This window comes from Schistocerca nitens, chromosome 3 (assembly GCF_023898315.1).
Source record: "Schistocerca nitens isolate TAMUIC-IGC-003100 chromosome 3, iqSchNite1.1, whole genome shotgun sequence".
NCBI classification, from domain to species: Eukaryota; Metazoa; Arthropoda; class Insecta; order Orthoptera; family Acrididae; genus Schistocerca; species Schistocerca nitens.
Window position 1 is genome coordinate 727,764,927 of NC_064616.1, and position 19,246 is coordinate 727,784,172.

Consider the following 19,246-nt stretch of genomic DNA (forward strand, 5'->3'; position numbering starts at 1 on the left):
GGTAGATACCAACGAGTTAAAGACATATGTTTCAGTTTTGGCTTGACATCCTGTTTTAATGTCCATGGTTTTGATGTCCAAGTACTGGGTATTCTTGTTTTTGGTTTCAAGACAATTATGTTCAAGATGCATTTAATCAATTTTGAGCCATTTCTTCTTCATACATGCCCATAAAACTGAACTCTGAAATTACACAGTATGCCCATAATTAATTTCCATTTTAGAATATAGTTCTTATTTTTATTTTTTAAAATGTAGATCCCAATATACTATTTAACATCTTTCACTTTTTTCAGTCTAATTTTGTGAGCAAAGACCTCTTGTGGAGGATAAGATGCATATAGACTCGCTGGCTTTTTCCAAGTTGCAATGATGGATTTTGGTATTTATGCAAAAGTATTTTTTGGGTCATTAGAGAAACACTCTCTGCATCTGTTCTCCTTCAATTCATTGTCCATACAAGCTATCTTTCAGTTTACCAAACACATTGAAGCATGGAAACTATTATTTTTATGAGTGGGCCTAATGTGGGATAATCATGCCAATGTTGGATTCCATATGCCACAGAACAACATAAGCTTTAATTAACAGCGCACTTCTGAGTGTTTGCCATGTTGTTGTTTCCAGTTTATGTATAATATTGTGTCGACCAACCCAGCCACTTCACTTCAGGAATGCGAGTTTTGCTGTAATGTGCACTAGCTGCCTGGAATCCAACACGACTGTGAACTACTGTTGGTCTCATGCTGCCATTTATAGCAAAGTTCAATTCCTGATTCCCTATGACCTTTGATGCTCTTTGTTTCTTAAAGCTTGCACTCATATTCTGTGAAACAGCTTCTCTCAGAATTTTCCAGCTCTGGTGGATGCAGTGGCCAATGATATTTTTATAAATTGAGTGACAGATCCCAATCACTATTTAAATTAAAACTGCCATCTCTGTTTATTAGATTATCTGACATCTTTATTTTGACCGAATTGTTAGTTATACTGCCACAAAAATTTGGCATATGCACCATGATACTGGTCCCATCATCTTCCATTTCATGCAAATATTCATGGCAGTGCTTTGAGACACCCAATCTGCTTGGTTGTTGTTGTCAGGTATGTCACTGATGTTTCTTGCATTTCACCTCAACTATTTTGCTAGTCTGCCCCATGTAAGACATGAAACTTTTGCATAGAATTCAATAAACATCTAGATTTCGGAGACCTAGGTTATCTTAGCTGAATGGAGCAAAATACACTGTATGCCATGTTTCCAAACAAGTCTATAGATTTTTCTACATATTGAGACAACATAAGGCAGACAATCAATTTTTAGTTTCTCTTCCTCGGTCTCAGTCTCAAACTATTTCTCAGGTATTCTTGATTTTGACTGCATTGCCCATTCAATTTGATGAGCTGAGTAACCATTCCTTCAGAACACCACTTATGGGTGTCGCAATTCTTTGGCAACAGACCAGAGTCTTTAGCACTGAGTTTCTTTGTGATGGATGGTGATGGCTTGAGGGTGGAGACAGAGGTCAGTGTTTGTAGGTTTTCAGCAAACCACACCGTGATCCAGGGATTCATTTGTTGTTCTCAACTGACACATTGAGGAAGGTAGTTGGCCCTTTTTTTCAGGTTCCATCGCGAATTTTATATTACGATGGATGGAGTTTAAGTGTTCTAGGAACTCTTGAAGCTTTCCTGCTCCATGTGGCCACACTACAAATGTGTCATCCACATACTGATAGAAACACATTGGTTTCAATTAAGCACATTCTAGTGCCTTTGCTTCAAAGTGTTCCACCACATATAGGTTCACCACAACACGGGATAACCGACTACCCATTTTCACGCCATCGGTTTGTTCATAATATTTTTCACTGAATAGGAAATAAGAAGATTTTAGAATGTGCCTAAAAAGTTTTGTGAAACAGTTGGTGACCTTTTCTATGGTTAGTTCCCAGGAATCAGAAAGTGGAACTCTTGTAAAGAGGGAGACTCATTGAAACTGAGCGTAATATCCATATCGTGGAGCTACATTTGACTGACGCAGTGCACAAAGTCAGTGGAGTTGTGGAAGTGGTGCTCTCACTTCCCCACATATTCACTAAGAATGCATTTCAGGTATTTTGCGAGCTGGTATGTAGATGTGCCAATATTACTATCTATGGATCTTAGAGGAATTGTTTCCTTGTATACATCATGAAGGCTATATAATTGTGGTTGCACTGCTGCTCGTGTTTTAAGACCTTTAATAATGTTATGTGGCAAGCCTGACTCATTGAGCACACTCATCATCTTCCTCTCAGTTTTATTCATAGGATAAAAATCTGCCTGTTTGTATGCAATGTCACTTAAAAGATTGAAAAACATCTTACAGTAGTCCACACCTGACATCAGGTCCACAGTGTCCCCTTTGCTGGCAGGTAGAACTCCTTCGCAGATTTTTCAGTGCTACTCGTTCTCTGTTGGGAGATGTTTGACCTTAACATTGGTGATTTGCTTAAGTGCTCTACATATTTTGTGGCAAACCTCTTCCCTGCTTCTGATGGAAGAGAATCTACAAAATGCTCCACAGATTTGATGTAATCTGCTACTGGTAGCATTTTTCCAGTTGATGCAAAATTTAGCCCTTTACAAAGGATCTTTACTGTATCTTCATCCATACAATTGTCAGTGAGATTAGTTACATTATTGTTTCCTCCATCTTGTCTTGGCATATTGTGCAAGTGATCGATATATTAAAATCTTGTTGGCCATCTCTTCCACCAGAGTTGGAAAATGCTGAGAGAATCTGCATTTCATGGAATATCAATATGAGCTCTGTAAACAAAAGATCATCAATGGGCATAGTGGGCATCAGGAATTGAACTCTGATAGAAATAGCGACATGAGACCAACAACAGTTCACAGTCTGGTTGAAGTCCAGAAAGCGAGTACACATAACAGCAAAACTTGCAGCACTTGCGTCGACTGTCAAAACATTGTGCACAAAATTGAAACAACAACTCGGCAGAACACCTGGAAGCACATATTAATCAGTCATGCTGAGAAACCTGAGAGAGATTAAGTTTAAACTCTTTCGCTGCTAAAGACGTGCTCTCTGCATTCCATGCTGAGGTGGCTTCTGTTATAGATACACTGGTCACCAAATACTGGTGCCTGTGTTGAAAGGAGGCTTCCTGGCCAATATGAAATACTTACCATCTGATTTTTTGAAAACTATTAAGGGGAAAAAATGGGATTTTTGCATATCTTACAGTCTGGTATCTTCACTCAATAAATAACTTAATTACTTTCCAATATCCATCATACTTACAGTGCTGCATCCAAATAAGTAAAAACATTGCGCAAAATTTTAAGGATTTTGCAGAGGTAAAACCAAACTGCTTCTACGTGGCTGATTTTAGCTCTACACTGCAGAAGTAGATAAGATATTTAAATTTCATTTAAAATCAAGAGCAGACTGATACCTCATTTGATTCTCAGGTTATTGGATTTTATATCTGAAGGACAGTTGTGTGCTATGTGCTCATTCACATCCTTATGAATCACAAATTGTGTGGTCATAAGAATCACCATATCTCAAACGATTCGTGATATTGGAATGAGGTTTTCTTGAAAATGGCAGCACACAATGAGGCACATATGTTGTACGATAAATACTCGAAACTTTTTTATTCACCGAGATCTGTAAGTAACTTGTCTGTAGCAGTGAGTAATCAGCAGTTCAGGATGCAGACAGACATCCATAGCACTGAAGGAAAACCTAAGCTGTACACATATACATGTCCACAGCATCTGGGGAACGGCATAGTAGGATGTGTATACATGCCCCCAGCAATGAAAGGATTAATCTTAATTTGAAATCGACAGATGTGTGTTTCACTATGCTTAGATGAAAGATGGCACTTTCCTGAGATAAGAAATGTAATGATTTGGCTGACAAATGAAACAAGTAGTCTGTACGTGAATTTACAACAATGCACCACACACCTTAAAACAGAGGGACACGTGCATAACCATTTCGTTTTCATCCTTGCACATAAAAAGCATTTACAATCGCGTCAGGGGATGATGTGTCACAGGCTTTGCATGAGGGGAAGATGTGAAGTCAAAATGTGATCAGAAGATGTCTACATGGAAGTTTTGTGCACAACATTCTAGATCATTGGCATAGGTGGATATCTTATGTGGACATTTGATTTACAGAAATATGTAAGGGGGCAATCCATGTGCAAAGACACCCCTCTGACGAGGGGAAGGACTCGTCCATTGGAGTTGAGTGACAATGAAATAAACAAAAAGGGTGGCAAAGCAATAGTTTTTGTGGCGAAACAGATTAAGAATAAATTCTGCGATAACTTCATGTTGAAGTTTAGGTCTATTAGATGTGTTTTCCTTACATTTGAGTTTAGATACAATATGTGTAATGATGAAACAGGTCAAGGGTTGGCCTGAAGTAACAAACAGGAATAACAGTAATATACACTGAAGAGTCAAAGAAACTGGTACATCCGCCTAATATCATGTAGGACCCCCGCAAGCATGCAGAAGTGCTGCAATAAGATGTGCATGGACTTGACTAATGCCTGAAGTACTGCTGGAGGGAACTGACACCATGAAGCCTGCAGGCTGTCCATAAATCCGTAAGAGTATGAGGGGTTGGAAAGCTCTTCTGAACAGCATGTTGCAAGGCATCCCAGATATGTTAAATAATGTTCATGTATGGGGAGTTTGGTGGCCAGCTGAAGGGTTTAAACTCAGAAGAGTGTTCCTGGAGCCACTCTGTTGCAATTCTGGACATGTGGGGTGTCACATTGTCCTGCTGGAATTGCTCAAGTCCATTGGAATGCACAGTGGACATGAATGGATGCACGTGATCAGACAGGATGCTTAAGTACGTCTCACCTTTCAGAGGCCCATATCACTCCAACTGCACACACCCCACACCATTAAACAGCCCCCACCATGTTGAACAGTCCCCTGCTGACATGCAGGGTCCATGGATTCACGAGGTTGTCTCCACACTTGTAGACGTCAATCCGCTTGATACAATTTGATATGAGACGCATCCAACCAGGCAACATGTTTCCAGTCATCAGCAGTCCAGTGTCGGTATTGACAGGCCCAGGCGAGGCGTAAGGCTTTGTGTCATGCAGTCATTGAGGGTACATGAGTGCACTTTGGTTATGAAAGGCCATATCGATGATGTTTCATAGAATGGTTCACACATTGACACTTGTTGATGGCCCAGCATTGAAATCTGCAGCAATTTGTGGAAGAGTTGCACTTCTTCAAATTGAACAATTTTCTTCAGTCATCATTGGTCCGCAGGATCTTTTTCCAGCTGCAGCGGTCAGAGATTTGATGTTTTACTGGATTCCTGATATTCGAGGTACACTCGTGAAACAGTTGTCCGGAAAAATCCCCACATCAACGCTACCTCGGAGATGGTGTGTCCCATCGCTCGTGCTCCAACTATACCACCGTGTTCAAACTCACTTAAATCTTGATAACCTGCTATTGTAGCAGTAGTAACCAATTTAACAACTGCGCAAGACATTTGCCTTATATATGTGTTGCCGACTGCAACACCGTTTTCTGCCTGTTTACATATCTCTGTATTTGAATATGCATGGCTATACCATTTCATTTGGTGCTTCAGTGTATAAACACTAATGGGAAATAGCAAAATGCAGTGAGTAATGAAGATAATGGACAAGGGGTACTACATTAGTAGTGTGAGGATAAGGCGAGAATTTGAGTCTGATGGGAAGTGTGCTATGGTTGTCTGTGCAGTTGCACTGACCACTGTGTCCGGTTTGCTTAGAGGTCAGAGCATCTGCCTTGTAAGCAGGAGGCCTGGGTTTGAATCCCAGTTCGGCACAAATTTTCAACTTTACCCACTCTTTCATTGATGCATGCTCGTAGCCAATGTTTGTAATTGGTTTGTGTCTTTTATCAAAATTGTTGCCCATGTGAAGCAAGAGTAATGAGGCCACCAGGTCTTAATAATAAATTGCCTATATACTATATTTGGTTTTGTAATTGCTTGTAGGCTTAACAAACATCTTCCTTCGCCTATTTTTCTCAAGGTTTCTTGACGTACTGCAGTTGTGTCCAGCAGAGCGTACACTATTAGGAGTGTTCCTGCATAAAGTGAGAAAATAGGTTTACAGGACAGTAGATATAAGACTGTCAGATAATGACTGTACTGTAAGGTGGGTGAGTGTATTATCTGAGTTTTGCTCTGAGTCCAACCTCTGACAGCAGTAGGAAAGATAGATGAGAATAATTTTAGTGTGGTTTTGCTCCTGGTACAGTAAAAAATGATGCATTGTCTGATAAATGATTGGGAACAGGCCACTTACTGACAATAATTTCGAATGGCTGAATGCCACACACTAATTACAAAATGTTTCTGTGTTGACGATTAACTTTTACAAGCTGAGATACACCTACACGTATTTCATAGCTGATGCCATGTTGTAGGAACAACATTCTATGTTGTTATAATAAACAAACACTGTCTGGATCACAAATTATTATATTACTTATTACCAGTTTCAATTGGCTCTGCAGATCATCTTCAGGTCTGGTGTCACAAAATGCAGTTTGACAGTTGACACACTGGTGGTCAGTAATATAATAAGTTGTGATCCAGATGGTGGCTATTTAATATCTTATAGTTAATGTAACTGGTGTGGTAAACAGTATGCATTTCATGAACAGGAACTAATATTGAGATTTCCTTTGTGAGCCTCGCTGCCAGAAGGTTTGCGACATTCAGAAGTATGCAAAGTGCCATCCAAATCCAGCAAAATTAAAAAAAAAATATATTTTATTGCTGATAGGTAAATTGGTCAAGTACCAGAACATAATGGCTTTTTCTGTCACAAGATGACGATGTTTCATATGACTCAAATGGAGAAAAAATTGAGTGTCATGGTAATGATGGTAGGACTGAATTACCCAAACCTAAAATGGCTTCCACTAGTATAATGAGTGATGAAGCAGTTTATTGAAAAGGGTTGAATATGAAGACCACACAAAATTTGAGGTTGTAAAATGCCTTATAACGTTGCTGAGACTCAAGTCCTGCCCCAAGAAATAAGGGAAGATATTTCTTCAGAGGTAAAATTCACTGAGGCAAAATGATTTCACATCACCGTCAACTACTAGTATTGGTAATTTGAAAACGGAATTATCAAGAGATAATCCTTGTATTGCAGGAGAAATTTCCCATATGTCTGGAAATAGCTTTGAATTGAAAGAGTACAATGCAAAGCAGTTTGATGAGCAAAAAGAACAGCTGAAAGACGTTGTGTAAGAAGAGGTGGAAAAGGTTTATGTCAGAATACTCTATGAAGTTAAAACTGTTCATGAATATTGTAATACCAAGGGGGGGGGGGGGGGGAAAAAAACTATCTTTGAAAAGGTTGAGAAAAATTGGAAGTACAAAGTAATGCTTATCAGACCTTCATCTTTCACACAGAAAAATCAGCAAACAGAAAACAAAGATGCCACAGCCTCACAAATAAAAGCATTGTACGAGCAGAGATGTCATTTTGAATGCTTTGCAGGGGAATCCAATCATACACTTGACACTGTGCAAGCACACAAGTCATTTCAGCAAGAGCAACTAATCTTTATTAATTATGTATTAACACTATAGCCTTTTATCATCATATTACTAACAACATGATGTCGTATATGTATGCAAGTGTCTAGAAGCCCATGCCATGAAAACATCCACACAGGGCTGTCACTATGGCACCTTGACAACAGCACCTGCTCTCGTCACCACATTTGGTCTCAATAATGATGCTGGAGAATACTAAGTAACTCTCCTACAGTGTTTCTTTGTGAATCGTCATCACAAATGTCTTTGATGATATCGACCTGAATTGATACCTTGAACGTAGCTGGCACCCCCAGGCATACTTCTTTGGTTTCTCGACTACCACTTCGGCCATTATGTTACCATGACAACAGCATCCTTTTTCAGTACACATTTCTATGATATAATGGCAGCCATTTTAACATTCACGTCATCTAGGCAATGGTGTCGTTTTAAATTCTTACCAGAGGGCACTGCCTAGAAAATACACAACGGTATGTACATATTTAATGGTTGTATCTTTTAATGTAATTTTACCTCTCATTATCTGTATATGTAATATCTATGTGCACATAATTATCACTCTCTTGTTTATTCATTTATCGACAAAACATAAGTAAGAACTATGTGTGCGTCTTTCACACCAATGTCGATAGATTACACAGCTTCTTCTGTTGTTTTGTAAGTTTGTTTATTTTATTTTAACATAAATGACTATTTCCTTTATGCTTGATAATGTTTCACAAATTGCACACTACTTAACCCATAGCTCCACAGCCATCAGTCAGTGTACAATCATGTTATCATGAAAAAACCAAGGAGCCACCAGCACCAGTCATACGGGTAAACACTATAACCCTTCTCTGTTTTTTTAATGCCATATACAATAGTATTGTTTATAGTTTTTACTACAGCTTTTCTGTACATTAAGGCCATATGTAATAGTACTGTTTGTAACTTTGCTATTCCTACCCTTGCAGGGCCAAAAATTCTGAAGATGACTTACATAAGCCAAAATCAGTAAATAAACAAATATTATTGCAATGTTGACTGTTCATTTTAAATTAAATATAGCAGCAGATTGCTGCTCTCCATAAACTATGTTGTCTACATTTATATTAACACTAGTCTAGATCTGAGTCAAGTCTCAAGAAAAATTTCTCAGCATTCACATGTTGCCACATCTGATGCAGAGTTTATGAGATGTCATAAATTCAGTTGTTTTGATTCTCATGGATCTGTGCAACCAAAAGTGTTTCTTCTCCTGGTGCTTGAAAATGTTTTGCCTGAAGTGTGGATTGCACAACAAACATCTTTCATGTGGAGATGCCACCCAAGCAGTTGAGAGAACAATATACATTGAGGTGTGCTGATTACTGCTCACAATGGAACCAATGACATCTGTCATTCACTTAGCACTTTTCTGAGACTGGCAGAAATGATGAAAGTAACTATCTTCAATCATGAGGTCTTGCACAGCTTTTAATTTGCAGCATTGTTCTGAGGACTGATCAGGGTCCTCTGGTCTGGAACCCAGTGCAGGGTCTAAGCCAGAGGCTTCACCAGTTTTCTGATAAGATTGGTTGTACGTTCCTCCATCTATGCTACACAGTGAAGATTGGTAGAATCAATGTGCACTATACATTGAAAATGGACACTCAAGTGTCACAGTACATGTCGAAAGCATATATTTAATTTTTTAAATTTTTTTATTTATTTAATCAGGCGAAACTCAACACTCACAGCAGAAAACCACACTAGATAAGCCAATTACTTCAACAGAATGGCTAGAAAACCTGGACAGCAAGAATTTGAAAAGACTATCTGTTAACAGCGAAACCATTTGCACTAAAGTCCTGGAGCTCATGTCTCTCATACAACGCAGTCGAACATATATCAGAAACATAGATTATACTCTTCAGAGGAGGAGTGCTCGTATTGCCAAGCAGAAGAATTAGGTCTAGTGATGTTTAAAAACTGACTGATTGTGAACTAATATGGATAAGAGTAACTGGGATCAATGAACTTGGATTAATAACCTGTTTCTACCATCTGCCACATTGTGAAATTCACTGCTCACTGTCAACTGGGAAAACTATGCATACATTTCTGGTGGTTTGGACAAAGTCTTGCGAAGTAATACTGAAAACTTACGTCTGGAAACTGTCTTGAATAACTAGACTGATGACAACATGTGAAAGCAATATTCTAGATCTCCTAGTAACAAACAGACCCGATATTTTTAACAGTGTCACCAGTGGGAGAGGAATAAATGGCCACATTATTATTACAGCAATTATGGCCACTAAAAGCAAAAAGTTCGTTAAGAAAGCTTGGAGAGTATTTTTATTTGGTCGAATTGATAGAGAATGCAATGATGCCAGGTGTAGAAAGTTGTGAAAACAGAGACTATTACATCCCTGCTACAAAATAGATTGCAGGGGTAATGATAGAGAAAAGTTAATGGTATATCTTGTATCTGTAAGAAGAACAATGTGTGAAACCTATAATAATTTTTACAATCGGATCTTCACAAAAGGTACAAGTTATATGGTGGATGCTTGTATACTTTCTTCTGAAATCCACAAAGCACAATATAAATTGTACATATTATGTGAGGCTGATGACCACCATTCAAATTTGCTTCTTATTCATTTCACTGGCACCATTTCACTTTGGTTTGATTCAATATTGAATTTACCAGTGCACCAGATCAATGAAAAAAAAAAAGTTGGTTGTGAGAGTTTTACCATCTTGTTTCAACTTTTATGTTCACTTTAACCTCATATTTGGTGATGCTTTAAAATACTGAGGAAAAATATTTTAGTTTATTGTTCTCAATAAATGGGACTTTCTGAATGTAATGGAGTATTTATACAAATTTATTTTTATTTATTTAAAAAATAAAGGATGTTGCTTTTAAGCAAGAAAGTCCTTCCAACACCAAAAATATTACTTTCTTTTTTGTGTAAAACAATGTTAATGTAGCTGTATATGTTTCATAAAAGTCATCTGACAAACGCTGCATGCATGTCTTCACCCAGTTCATAATTAAATAAAAAACACATGCCATCTGGCAGCTCACAGTTCTCATGCAACCTATTCTACATGTGGTGTCACTTAATAAAATACCATCCTACAAGGTGGTGATTGCTAGCTGTGCATATCTATTGCAAGCACTACTGTCAGTTAAAATGAATCGGGCCTCTTGGTGCTCACATAATGTCTAAGGAAATCAGTGTTACTTGAAAGCAACATTTGTCAGCTAAATGTCTAAGTTCATTTCACATTCATGATACTCCCCATTCTGTTACTGCTGAGCAATCGTGGTTTACCTACAGAATATGAGTATATGATGTATTTTCTGCATATGCACTGCTACCACAGTTGAGTAAAACTGGTAGCTTTCATTTTAAATTTTTTTCATAGTTCTGACATTAACATACTCATTTATTTTCTGCACTGGGTATTTCTTTACAGTTCTGTTAATTGATTCTTATATTGATAAGATGACTAAGAAAAACATGCGAGCACACACACACACACACACACACACACACACACACACACAATTTTATTTTGATTTGTTATTGCTAAAGGAAGGCAACAATTTTGCCCACGGCAGAACCTGCACATAAAATAATTGACGAAGCACAGTTCCCAACATATTTTTTTATGCATTCCGCTAAAAAAATTAAAGCTGCAAGCAATTATATACAAAAGCTAATCAAAATGAAGGCTTAAAGCAAACACTGACATATTAGGTCTACAACTTTGCTTCCGCCACTTTGCAACAGATGGCAGTAGTGGCAACTGGTGGTGCAGATGGTAGGTTGTGTCATACAATAAGCTTAAGCATTTGTAAAGCTAACAGCATCAAAATATTAGTCCATTTGTGATACTGCATCAAAAAGTTATTCTCTATTGAATAAGTCAACTTATGAGCCCATTTCACATCATTTGCAGGAAGTTTTAATTTTTTGCTTTCATATGAAGAAATCTGCAGCTCAGGCTCATAAAATGCTGGTCAAGATCTGTAGTGATGCACCTGTTAGTGAAAGAATGTGCAGAGAATGGTTTCCACACTTCAAGACTGGTGATTTTGATGTCAAACAATGGCATGACAGTGGAAGAGAGGTTTTAAAAGCTACTGAAATCAACGGAAACCATCGTAGGAACTCATTATAAAAATCACTGATGTGTTTGAGCCGAGCACTGAAAGGCAAATGACCACAATACAGCAATAGACATGCAAAGGTGATTTTGCAGCATGACATTGTTTGACCCCATGTTACAACAGCCATCAAAACATACTTGGAAATGCTGAAATGGGAAGTTCTACCAAACCTGTCGTATTCTCCAGACATTGTCCCCTCTGACTATCACATTATTTGATCAATGCGCAAAGATGGGAGAAAATAGTGGCCAGCAATGGCAAATATGTTGAATTGTAATTTGTTTGTATTTTTTTCGCAAAAAAGCCTCGAACTTTCAGAAAGAACTGCAGAAGTACAGTTGTAGGCCTAATATTCGGTAATAATGTACTTATAAATTACTATAATTCTAATGGTATGGTTTCTGAGACTTCCAACATCATTCAGAGTGCAGAGAATTCTAATTATGTACCACTGGGAAATAAAGATTCTTTTGCCTGTTACAGTAGTCTCAGTTACAGACTTTAAAGTGTTTCAATATTAAGTCAGCTGCATGTGGTTAACACAATAATATTTGATTGGAATATGTATAAGACACTAATGAATGACATACACACTGTACCAATTTTTGTATGAACAAACATGGATTGTGCTTCCCTACAGTGAAAGCTACAATACTTGAGCACAAGATATATACCACAGATTATATTATGCTAAATAAGAGTAGATAAGACTACTTCAAACAAAGTTGTCAAGCTGCTCTGGCACTGTACAGCATTCTTATGTAATATATGACTAAAGAAGTAACAGTGTAAAATGTGTAGTTATATAGTGATCATGTAAGAATTCCAGCACCAATGTGCTTTTTGCTGGCCATGGCAAAAAAAGAACATCGTAACAGAAGTTTTATTTCCAAAACTGTATCCTGAAACCAGAACTGACTTTGGGTAAGACTGTAATATGAGGGAAGTACATATAAAATGTCTAAATTGCACCATAAACAATAGTTACTGAAATCAGAAAATTTAATCTGTTGCTCTCGAAGTAGCTGCTTCACTCAGCAACAGTATAAATACTGACCTCAGAGCTAACTACTTAAATATGTCTGTAGACTGCAATGACTCAGGACAATTACTTAATATTTTTCCATTTAAGGGAAAAGAGTATGTTGCTGCCAAACATAATATACACATAGTCTTGGTACATACCCAAAGAATGAAGAATTTTTTTCCCTTCTGGTGATGATGCAATGTATGCTAATGTTTCTAATAAGACAATCAAAGAGACTGGATCAGTTGCATCAGTCACAATTGTCCCAACCATAAAATGTATAATATCGGGATGCAGAGTGGCCATCTCTATAGGATGTGCATGAGCTAGGGTTCCGCAGAACTTGATGTATCCTGAAACCACAAGGAAAGTTTTTAAGGCAGAGATCATGGATGCAAACATGAGTAGTATGAACACAGAGTTCATTAATGTTGCAGCCTGAACTTTACAACATGTTTTATTCCTGTAGCTGAAATCATATTCTGAATCTGAATGCCACTACCAATTAAAATTATCACGATTGTGTTTCAAGGAAGCATTAAGAAAGGAAGAAAGTTTGACGTTTAACATCTTCTCAATGACCAGATTGTTAGAGATGATGCACATGATGAGACTGAACAAGGATTGTGAAACATGTTAGCAGATTCTTTTTTGTAGCAACCATTCTGGTATTCACCTTAATCAGTTTAGAGAAACCCCGCTCCTCCTGCTCCTCCTCATTGTGAGTCCACTATGCTAAGCACTGTAGCACTTCAGTTGGTGGATGCACTAGAGACAGGAGAGGTGTTAGGTATTAAAGAGAAGGGGTTGGTTTCAGATGTGTGTTTTATAGTCTAATATCAGTGCCTCATTTTATAATGCTACACCCCTCCTTGAACTGTGCTGGCTACAGTTAGCTAGGCTAGGGCAATTAGATATAATCACAAACAGTACCTCAAAATCCATTTGTTTATGATTAAGTTCACAATGTGGAACCAATGATAACTTTGGCTATACTCATTGCACCATTTATTGAGCCAGGCAACAATAAAGGCAAAAAGAGGCCTTGAGTGACTGTGAAATAAAATTTATTCTGTAGTAACTCTTCGCATACCCCTACATGTTCAAAGTGATTATGCTGAATCTGATTACAATTATTATACCACCTAAAAAACTGACTAGCATATTCTTCCAAATACTTAATACTCATGTACAATTTACTCAAATACAGTGAATATTCTCCCTCTGGCAGCAACTGTAATGGTATACAAGAAACACTGTTGAAGCATCTCCATGAAAACTAATCTACGGGCATTAAAACACGTAATAATAATGTTAGGTCATACTTCTCTTGCAAATTTCAAAGAGTACAAAGTGAGTAAAAGACATTATCACTTGGTTCGGCATTACATACTTAACAAAAATAAATGTAAGAATAAAACATACCACTCACTCAATGGCAACAGCATAAAGTTGTCAACAGGTAAATAAATAAATAAATAAATAAATAAATAAAAAATAAATAAATAAATAAATAAAAATAAAAAAATGCTAGCTTTCAAAATAAACCCATTGTTGAGCTACAGTACACACACACACATAAAAATCATGTCAGCTGGATACACAATGCCAGGAAGGTGGATTAGGGTAGGGTAGGGTAGGGTAGGGTAGGGTGGGGTTTGTGTTGGGAGGGGTGGGGTGAGTAAAGGGGTGGCGGAGAGGAGGGAGGCAGGAAGAGGGGGTTGGAGGTGGGTAGCCAGTGGCTAGGAGGGAGGCAGCAGGTTCCCTGGCTAGGAATAAGGTAGGGAGGGATGGCTGTTGGACAGGATAGGCATGTGATGCACAGATACCAGAGCTGTTGGTGTGCAGAGCATGATGAAGGTGATGTGGAAACGTGGATTGTAAAATGGGGGGGGGGGGGGGGGGGGGCAGGACATAGGATTGGGAAAATGTTGGGTTGGGGGTGTGCAGACAGTGGGTTGATGGAGACTGGGGCCAGGTGAGTTATGGTGAGTACTGTACTTTCACACCTCCCTAACCCTCCCACCACCCCCACGAACCAGCTACAAAGGAGTGCCCCCTCATCACCAAATATCATGCTTGACTTAAACAACTGAACCAAATGCTTCACCAGCTCTTTGATTATCTTGCATCAGGCCTGGAAATGAGGAACATCCCACCCAAGATCCTGTCCATCACTCCTAAAGTGGTATCCCATCCCCACCCAACCTACGCACCATACTGGTCCACACCCATGCTACTAAAACTCCCAGCCCCTTGCCACAAGAATCATATCCATGTGGAAGACCCAGGTGAAAGACCTGTATAATCCACCTGCCCACCACTTCCTACTCCAGTTGTCACAGAGTTACCCTATCCCATCAGAGGCTGGGCTATTTTTGAAAGTAGCTATGTCATACACTAACTGCTGCAATCACTGCACATATTTTTTTATGAATATGTAACAACCAACCAGCTATCCAAGCTGTCCACCAGGATGAACGGCCACTGCCAAACTGTGGCCAAGACCGATGACCGTTGCAGTCTGGTCCCTTTAATCCCACAAACTGTGGCCAAGAATGAAGTTGACCACCCAGTGGCACAACATGCTTAATTTCATGGCTGCGTCAAAACCCTGGTCAATCTGCATCCTTCCCTCCACCCAGCTTCTCTGAGCTGGGAGGTATACTTGCAACACATCCTTTGCCCCCCTAAACCTCCTGGCCTCAATCTCCATCAACCCGCTGTCCCTACACCCTCTATCCAAGCTTCTCCTTCCTTTGTCCTGTCACCTCCTCCCAATCTATGTCAGATTCATTGTGCACCTCAGTGGTTCGAGAACCAGTGCATAGTGTGCCCATCCCACACACCTACCACCTACCTCTCCCTCCATATTCCTACCAACCCCTCATACACCCTCTAACCTCTTCCCCCCTCTACCAACCCCACCCAACACAATCCCAACATATGAGCACAGGTGTGTGTGTGTGTGTGTGTGTGTGTGTGTGTGTGTGTGTGTGTGTGTGTGTGAGAGAGAGAGAGAGAGAGAGAGAGAGAGAGAGAGAGTGTGTGTTCTGAAAGCTACCAAGTTTTCTTTCTCTTTTGTATACGCCTGCTGATGACTCAATGCATCTACTATTTGGTGAATTGCCTACTTTACTGCTGAATTACTTAAATTCTATCAGAACCTTCCTCATTACAAATAAGTGTAAAGTGCACTACTTGCACAGTAAATATGTGCATTGTTCCTAAATGGTGAGCCATAAAGCACAAATTGCTTTAAAAAAGGTCTTACTTGTAAGATCGGTTTTCCTTTAAGTTTGTAGCAGGTCCTAACTTGCACTGCATATCAAACCTGGACAACCAATACATCACTTTCTTGAAACAAGTTATAAATTACATTGTCCAGTCACATTAATGTGACCACCTATCAAAAGCCTAATAGACACCTTTTGTGGTGCAAGACATGCACGAAGAGAGTCAATGAGGTTCTGGAAGGTGCTGACAACAATGTGGAGCCATGCCGACTCCAGTGCCACAGCTAACTGTGCTAGGTTTCTCAGCTCTGAGGATCCATGGCGTGAACACCCAATTGAGGTAGTCCCACAGATTCTTGAATGGGTATAAATTCAGAAAGTTTGGTGGTCAGGGGAGTATGGTTAACTCAGCCTGGTGCTCTTAAAACCATGCACATACACTGTGTGTGTGTGTGTGTGTGTGTGTGTGTGTGTGTGTTTTCAGACGTTTCACACCATGCACACCGTCGGTCATTTGTCCAATGGAGCATAAACATGATTCATCTGAAAAGGCCAAGTGTCATCACTCAGTTAATGTCCAGTTGTGGTAGTGATGTGCCAATTCCAGCTTTCATCACCAATGAACAGCAGTCAGCATGGGCGGATGAAGCAGCTGCTTGCTGTGGAGACCCTTATGCAGCAACATTCGCTGAACGATCACTGAGGAGTCAGTTGGTCAACAGTTGCATGTCCATTTGCCTGCACACATCTCTGCATCTGTCATTCACCCTTGTCATCTATCATAAGGGTTTTGGATAGTACAATTTTGCCATGTGGAGTATATTTTAACCATGACTGCATGCAACAGTTTACAAACTTAGCGGTTTTGGAAATGCTTCCAACCTTGGCCTGAAAGCTAATAACATGCCCTTTTGGACATCACATAAATTGCTCTGTTCCTGCATTATGACAACAACGACTGCACTGTTTTCAGTGTCCCATCCCCCCCCCCCCCCCCCGGACACACTTTATATACCCTCCACTGCTAGTGCTGCCATATGTGAGTGGTTATTGCACACTGATGTCAAACATATGTAGTGGTCACATTAATGTGACTGGATCATGTATGATGTCTATATCTGGACTGCTACAGAAGTACCACATTCTTCATATATTAACACACAACTAAGATACTACCATAAACAAGAATTATAAAGTTTCAATATTTGTAAGACATACACATTTTTAATGGCGTACTTTAAATTTTTATTTCAGATACATATAACTAGGGTGACATATAATATTACAACAAACCCTAGTTCTGTCCAAGGACAAACTTTCAACTAAAGAATATCTTAAATCTCGACATTTTATTCTTATATAAAATGATCAGCAGCAAAGGTGAGATGAGCGTAATCTTGCTCCCAATGACTGCTTCTGCAGCCCGTATCTTGTTTAGACTTTTGGACAATTATAGCAAAGCCTTTATTATTTATAGTTTTAGCTCAGAAAGTAAAAATATTTAATGATTAACTACATGGAGAAGGCAGTGAACATTCCGCTCAGATAGTAACTGTTGTTACATATGGGGCATGCACCGTAAGCACTCAAATTTAGTGAAGTGAAGATACTACAGTCATTCAGTTCATTAGTAGGCTACACCTTCCCCAAGTCAGTTAAGACAAGCCTCTTCTAACAGGTACATAAAATAAAACTGGCTAATAGTCTACATAGCAAATTCACCACTAACATTGTCATTTATAAGGTTGGAGGGCAGTACCCCAACATCCCAAATTCCTTAGTACCAAAACAATGCCGGTATAAATGATATTAGCATTTCATTCAACACAGTAGCCAACTCAAATACATTAAATTCTCCTTCTTTCAGAAGGCTAAGCCTTGTCTCCACAGCCACAGCTTCCTCCCTTCAGTAGTCCTCTTCATCTTCATGTATGAAGAACATCCCTTCTCACTGACCAATTTCTGAAACAGAATGTTCTCGGTCATCCCCTTATTTTCTTCCCTGCGATTTTGTCTTAAAAATGTTTTGTAGAAGAATATCATGTTTGATCAAGTGACCCAGTTTTGTTCTGCACTGGCCTATAACTTTCAGTAGTTCTTTCTTCTCTTCTATTGCCTGTAGAATTCTCTCATTCATTTTTCTGTTAGTACAAATAGTTCTTGTATTTCTCCTCCAGAACCACATTGCTGCAGCTTTGAAACAAGCTTTCTCCTGCTTTTGCTTATGTCCAGGCTCCACATCCATATGTCAGGACACTCTATACAACGGTCTTTACAAATATTTCTTTAATGTGGAAGCTGATGTGCTTTTTAAGGAAGAGATTCTTCTTACTTTGAAAGGCACTCTTCCTCAATGTAATTCTTCTCTTGATTTTCTTGAGACAGCTATCATTTTCCTATAAAATGCTACTCAGGTAGTGAAATTCGGTTACTTCTTCAAGTTGCTCACTGCCTATTTTTGTGTCTCTTACCTCCACCAACTTTCTTGTATATAACCATGACTTTTGTAATTTTGGTATTTCTTTTAATTTTTAGTTTTGTTATCTCTTGTTTTCAAACCATAAGTATTTTATCTAGATCTTTCTATGAGGCTGTCACTCTTGCAATGGCACTGGCAAATTTGAGGCAGTCAACATGAATATCATTAATTTTGATTCCAGTCATTTTTTCTTTCCTTGTTGTTACTGCTTCCTTGATGAGAATATTAAATAAGTAACGATAGCTTTTGCTTCTTTCTTGCTACCATTGATACCCAGTTCAGTATCCCGACTTTTGTATATACTATCCCTCCCCTGAGTCCACTATTGCATGCTTGAATCGCTGCACAAACTTCACTTGATATACTTCCCATTTCTTTGGATATTTCAGCTGGTATTTCTTAAATCTGATATTGCACTTTTCCACAACAAGAGTACAGTCACTATCTATAGAAGCACCTGGGTAACTATTAGTGCCAACGGCCTTGCCACAGTAGTAACACCAGTTCCTGTCAGATCACTGACATTAAGCACTGTTGGCAAGCGCAGTGCTCTCAGTCCTTTTAAGGCCAATTGAGGCACTACTCAATTGAGAAGTAGTGGCTCTGGTCACGAAAACTGATAATGGCTGGGAGAGTGGTGTGCTGACCGCATGCCCCTCCATATCCACATCCAGTGATGCCTATTGGCTGAGGATGACACAGCAGTCGGTCG

The 19,246-nt window shown here is 39.0% G+C and overlaps 1 protein-coding gene across 1 annotated transcript in view; it reads right to left on the minus strand.

Annotated features, from left to right (window-relative positions):
• Positions 1-19,246, minus strand: part of LOC126248703 (26S proteasome non-ATPase regulatory subunit 5-like) — a 178,637-nt gene that overhangs the window by 67,944 nt on the left and 91,447 nt on the right. The window contains exon 5 of the mRNA XM_049949989.1: positions 12,978-13,172. Within this exon, the coding sequence (XP_049805946.1) occupies positions 12,978-13,172 (195 nt within the window). The remainder of the gene's footprint in view (positions 1-12,977; positions 13,173-19,246) is intronic.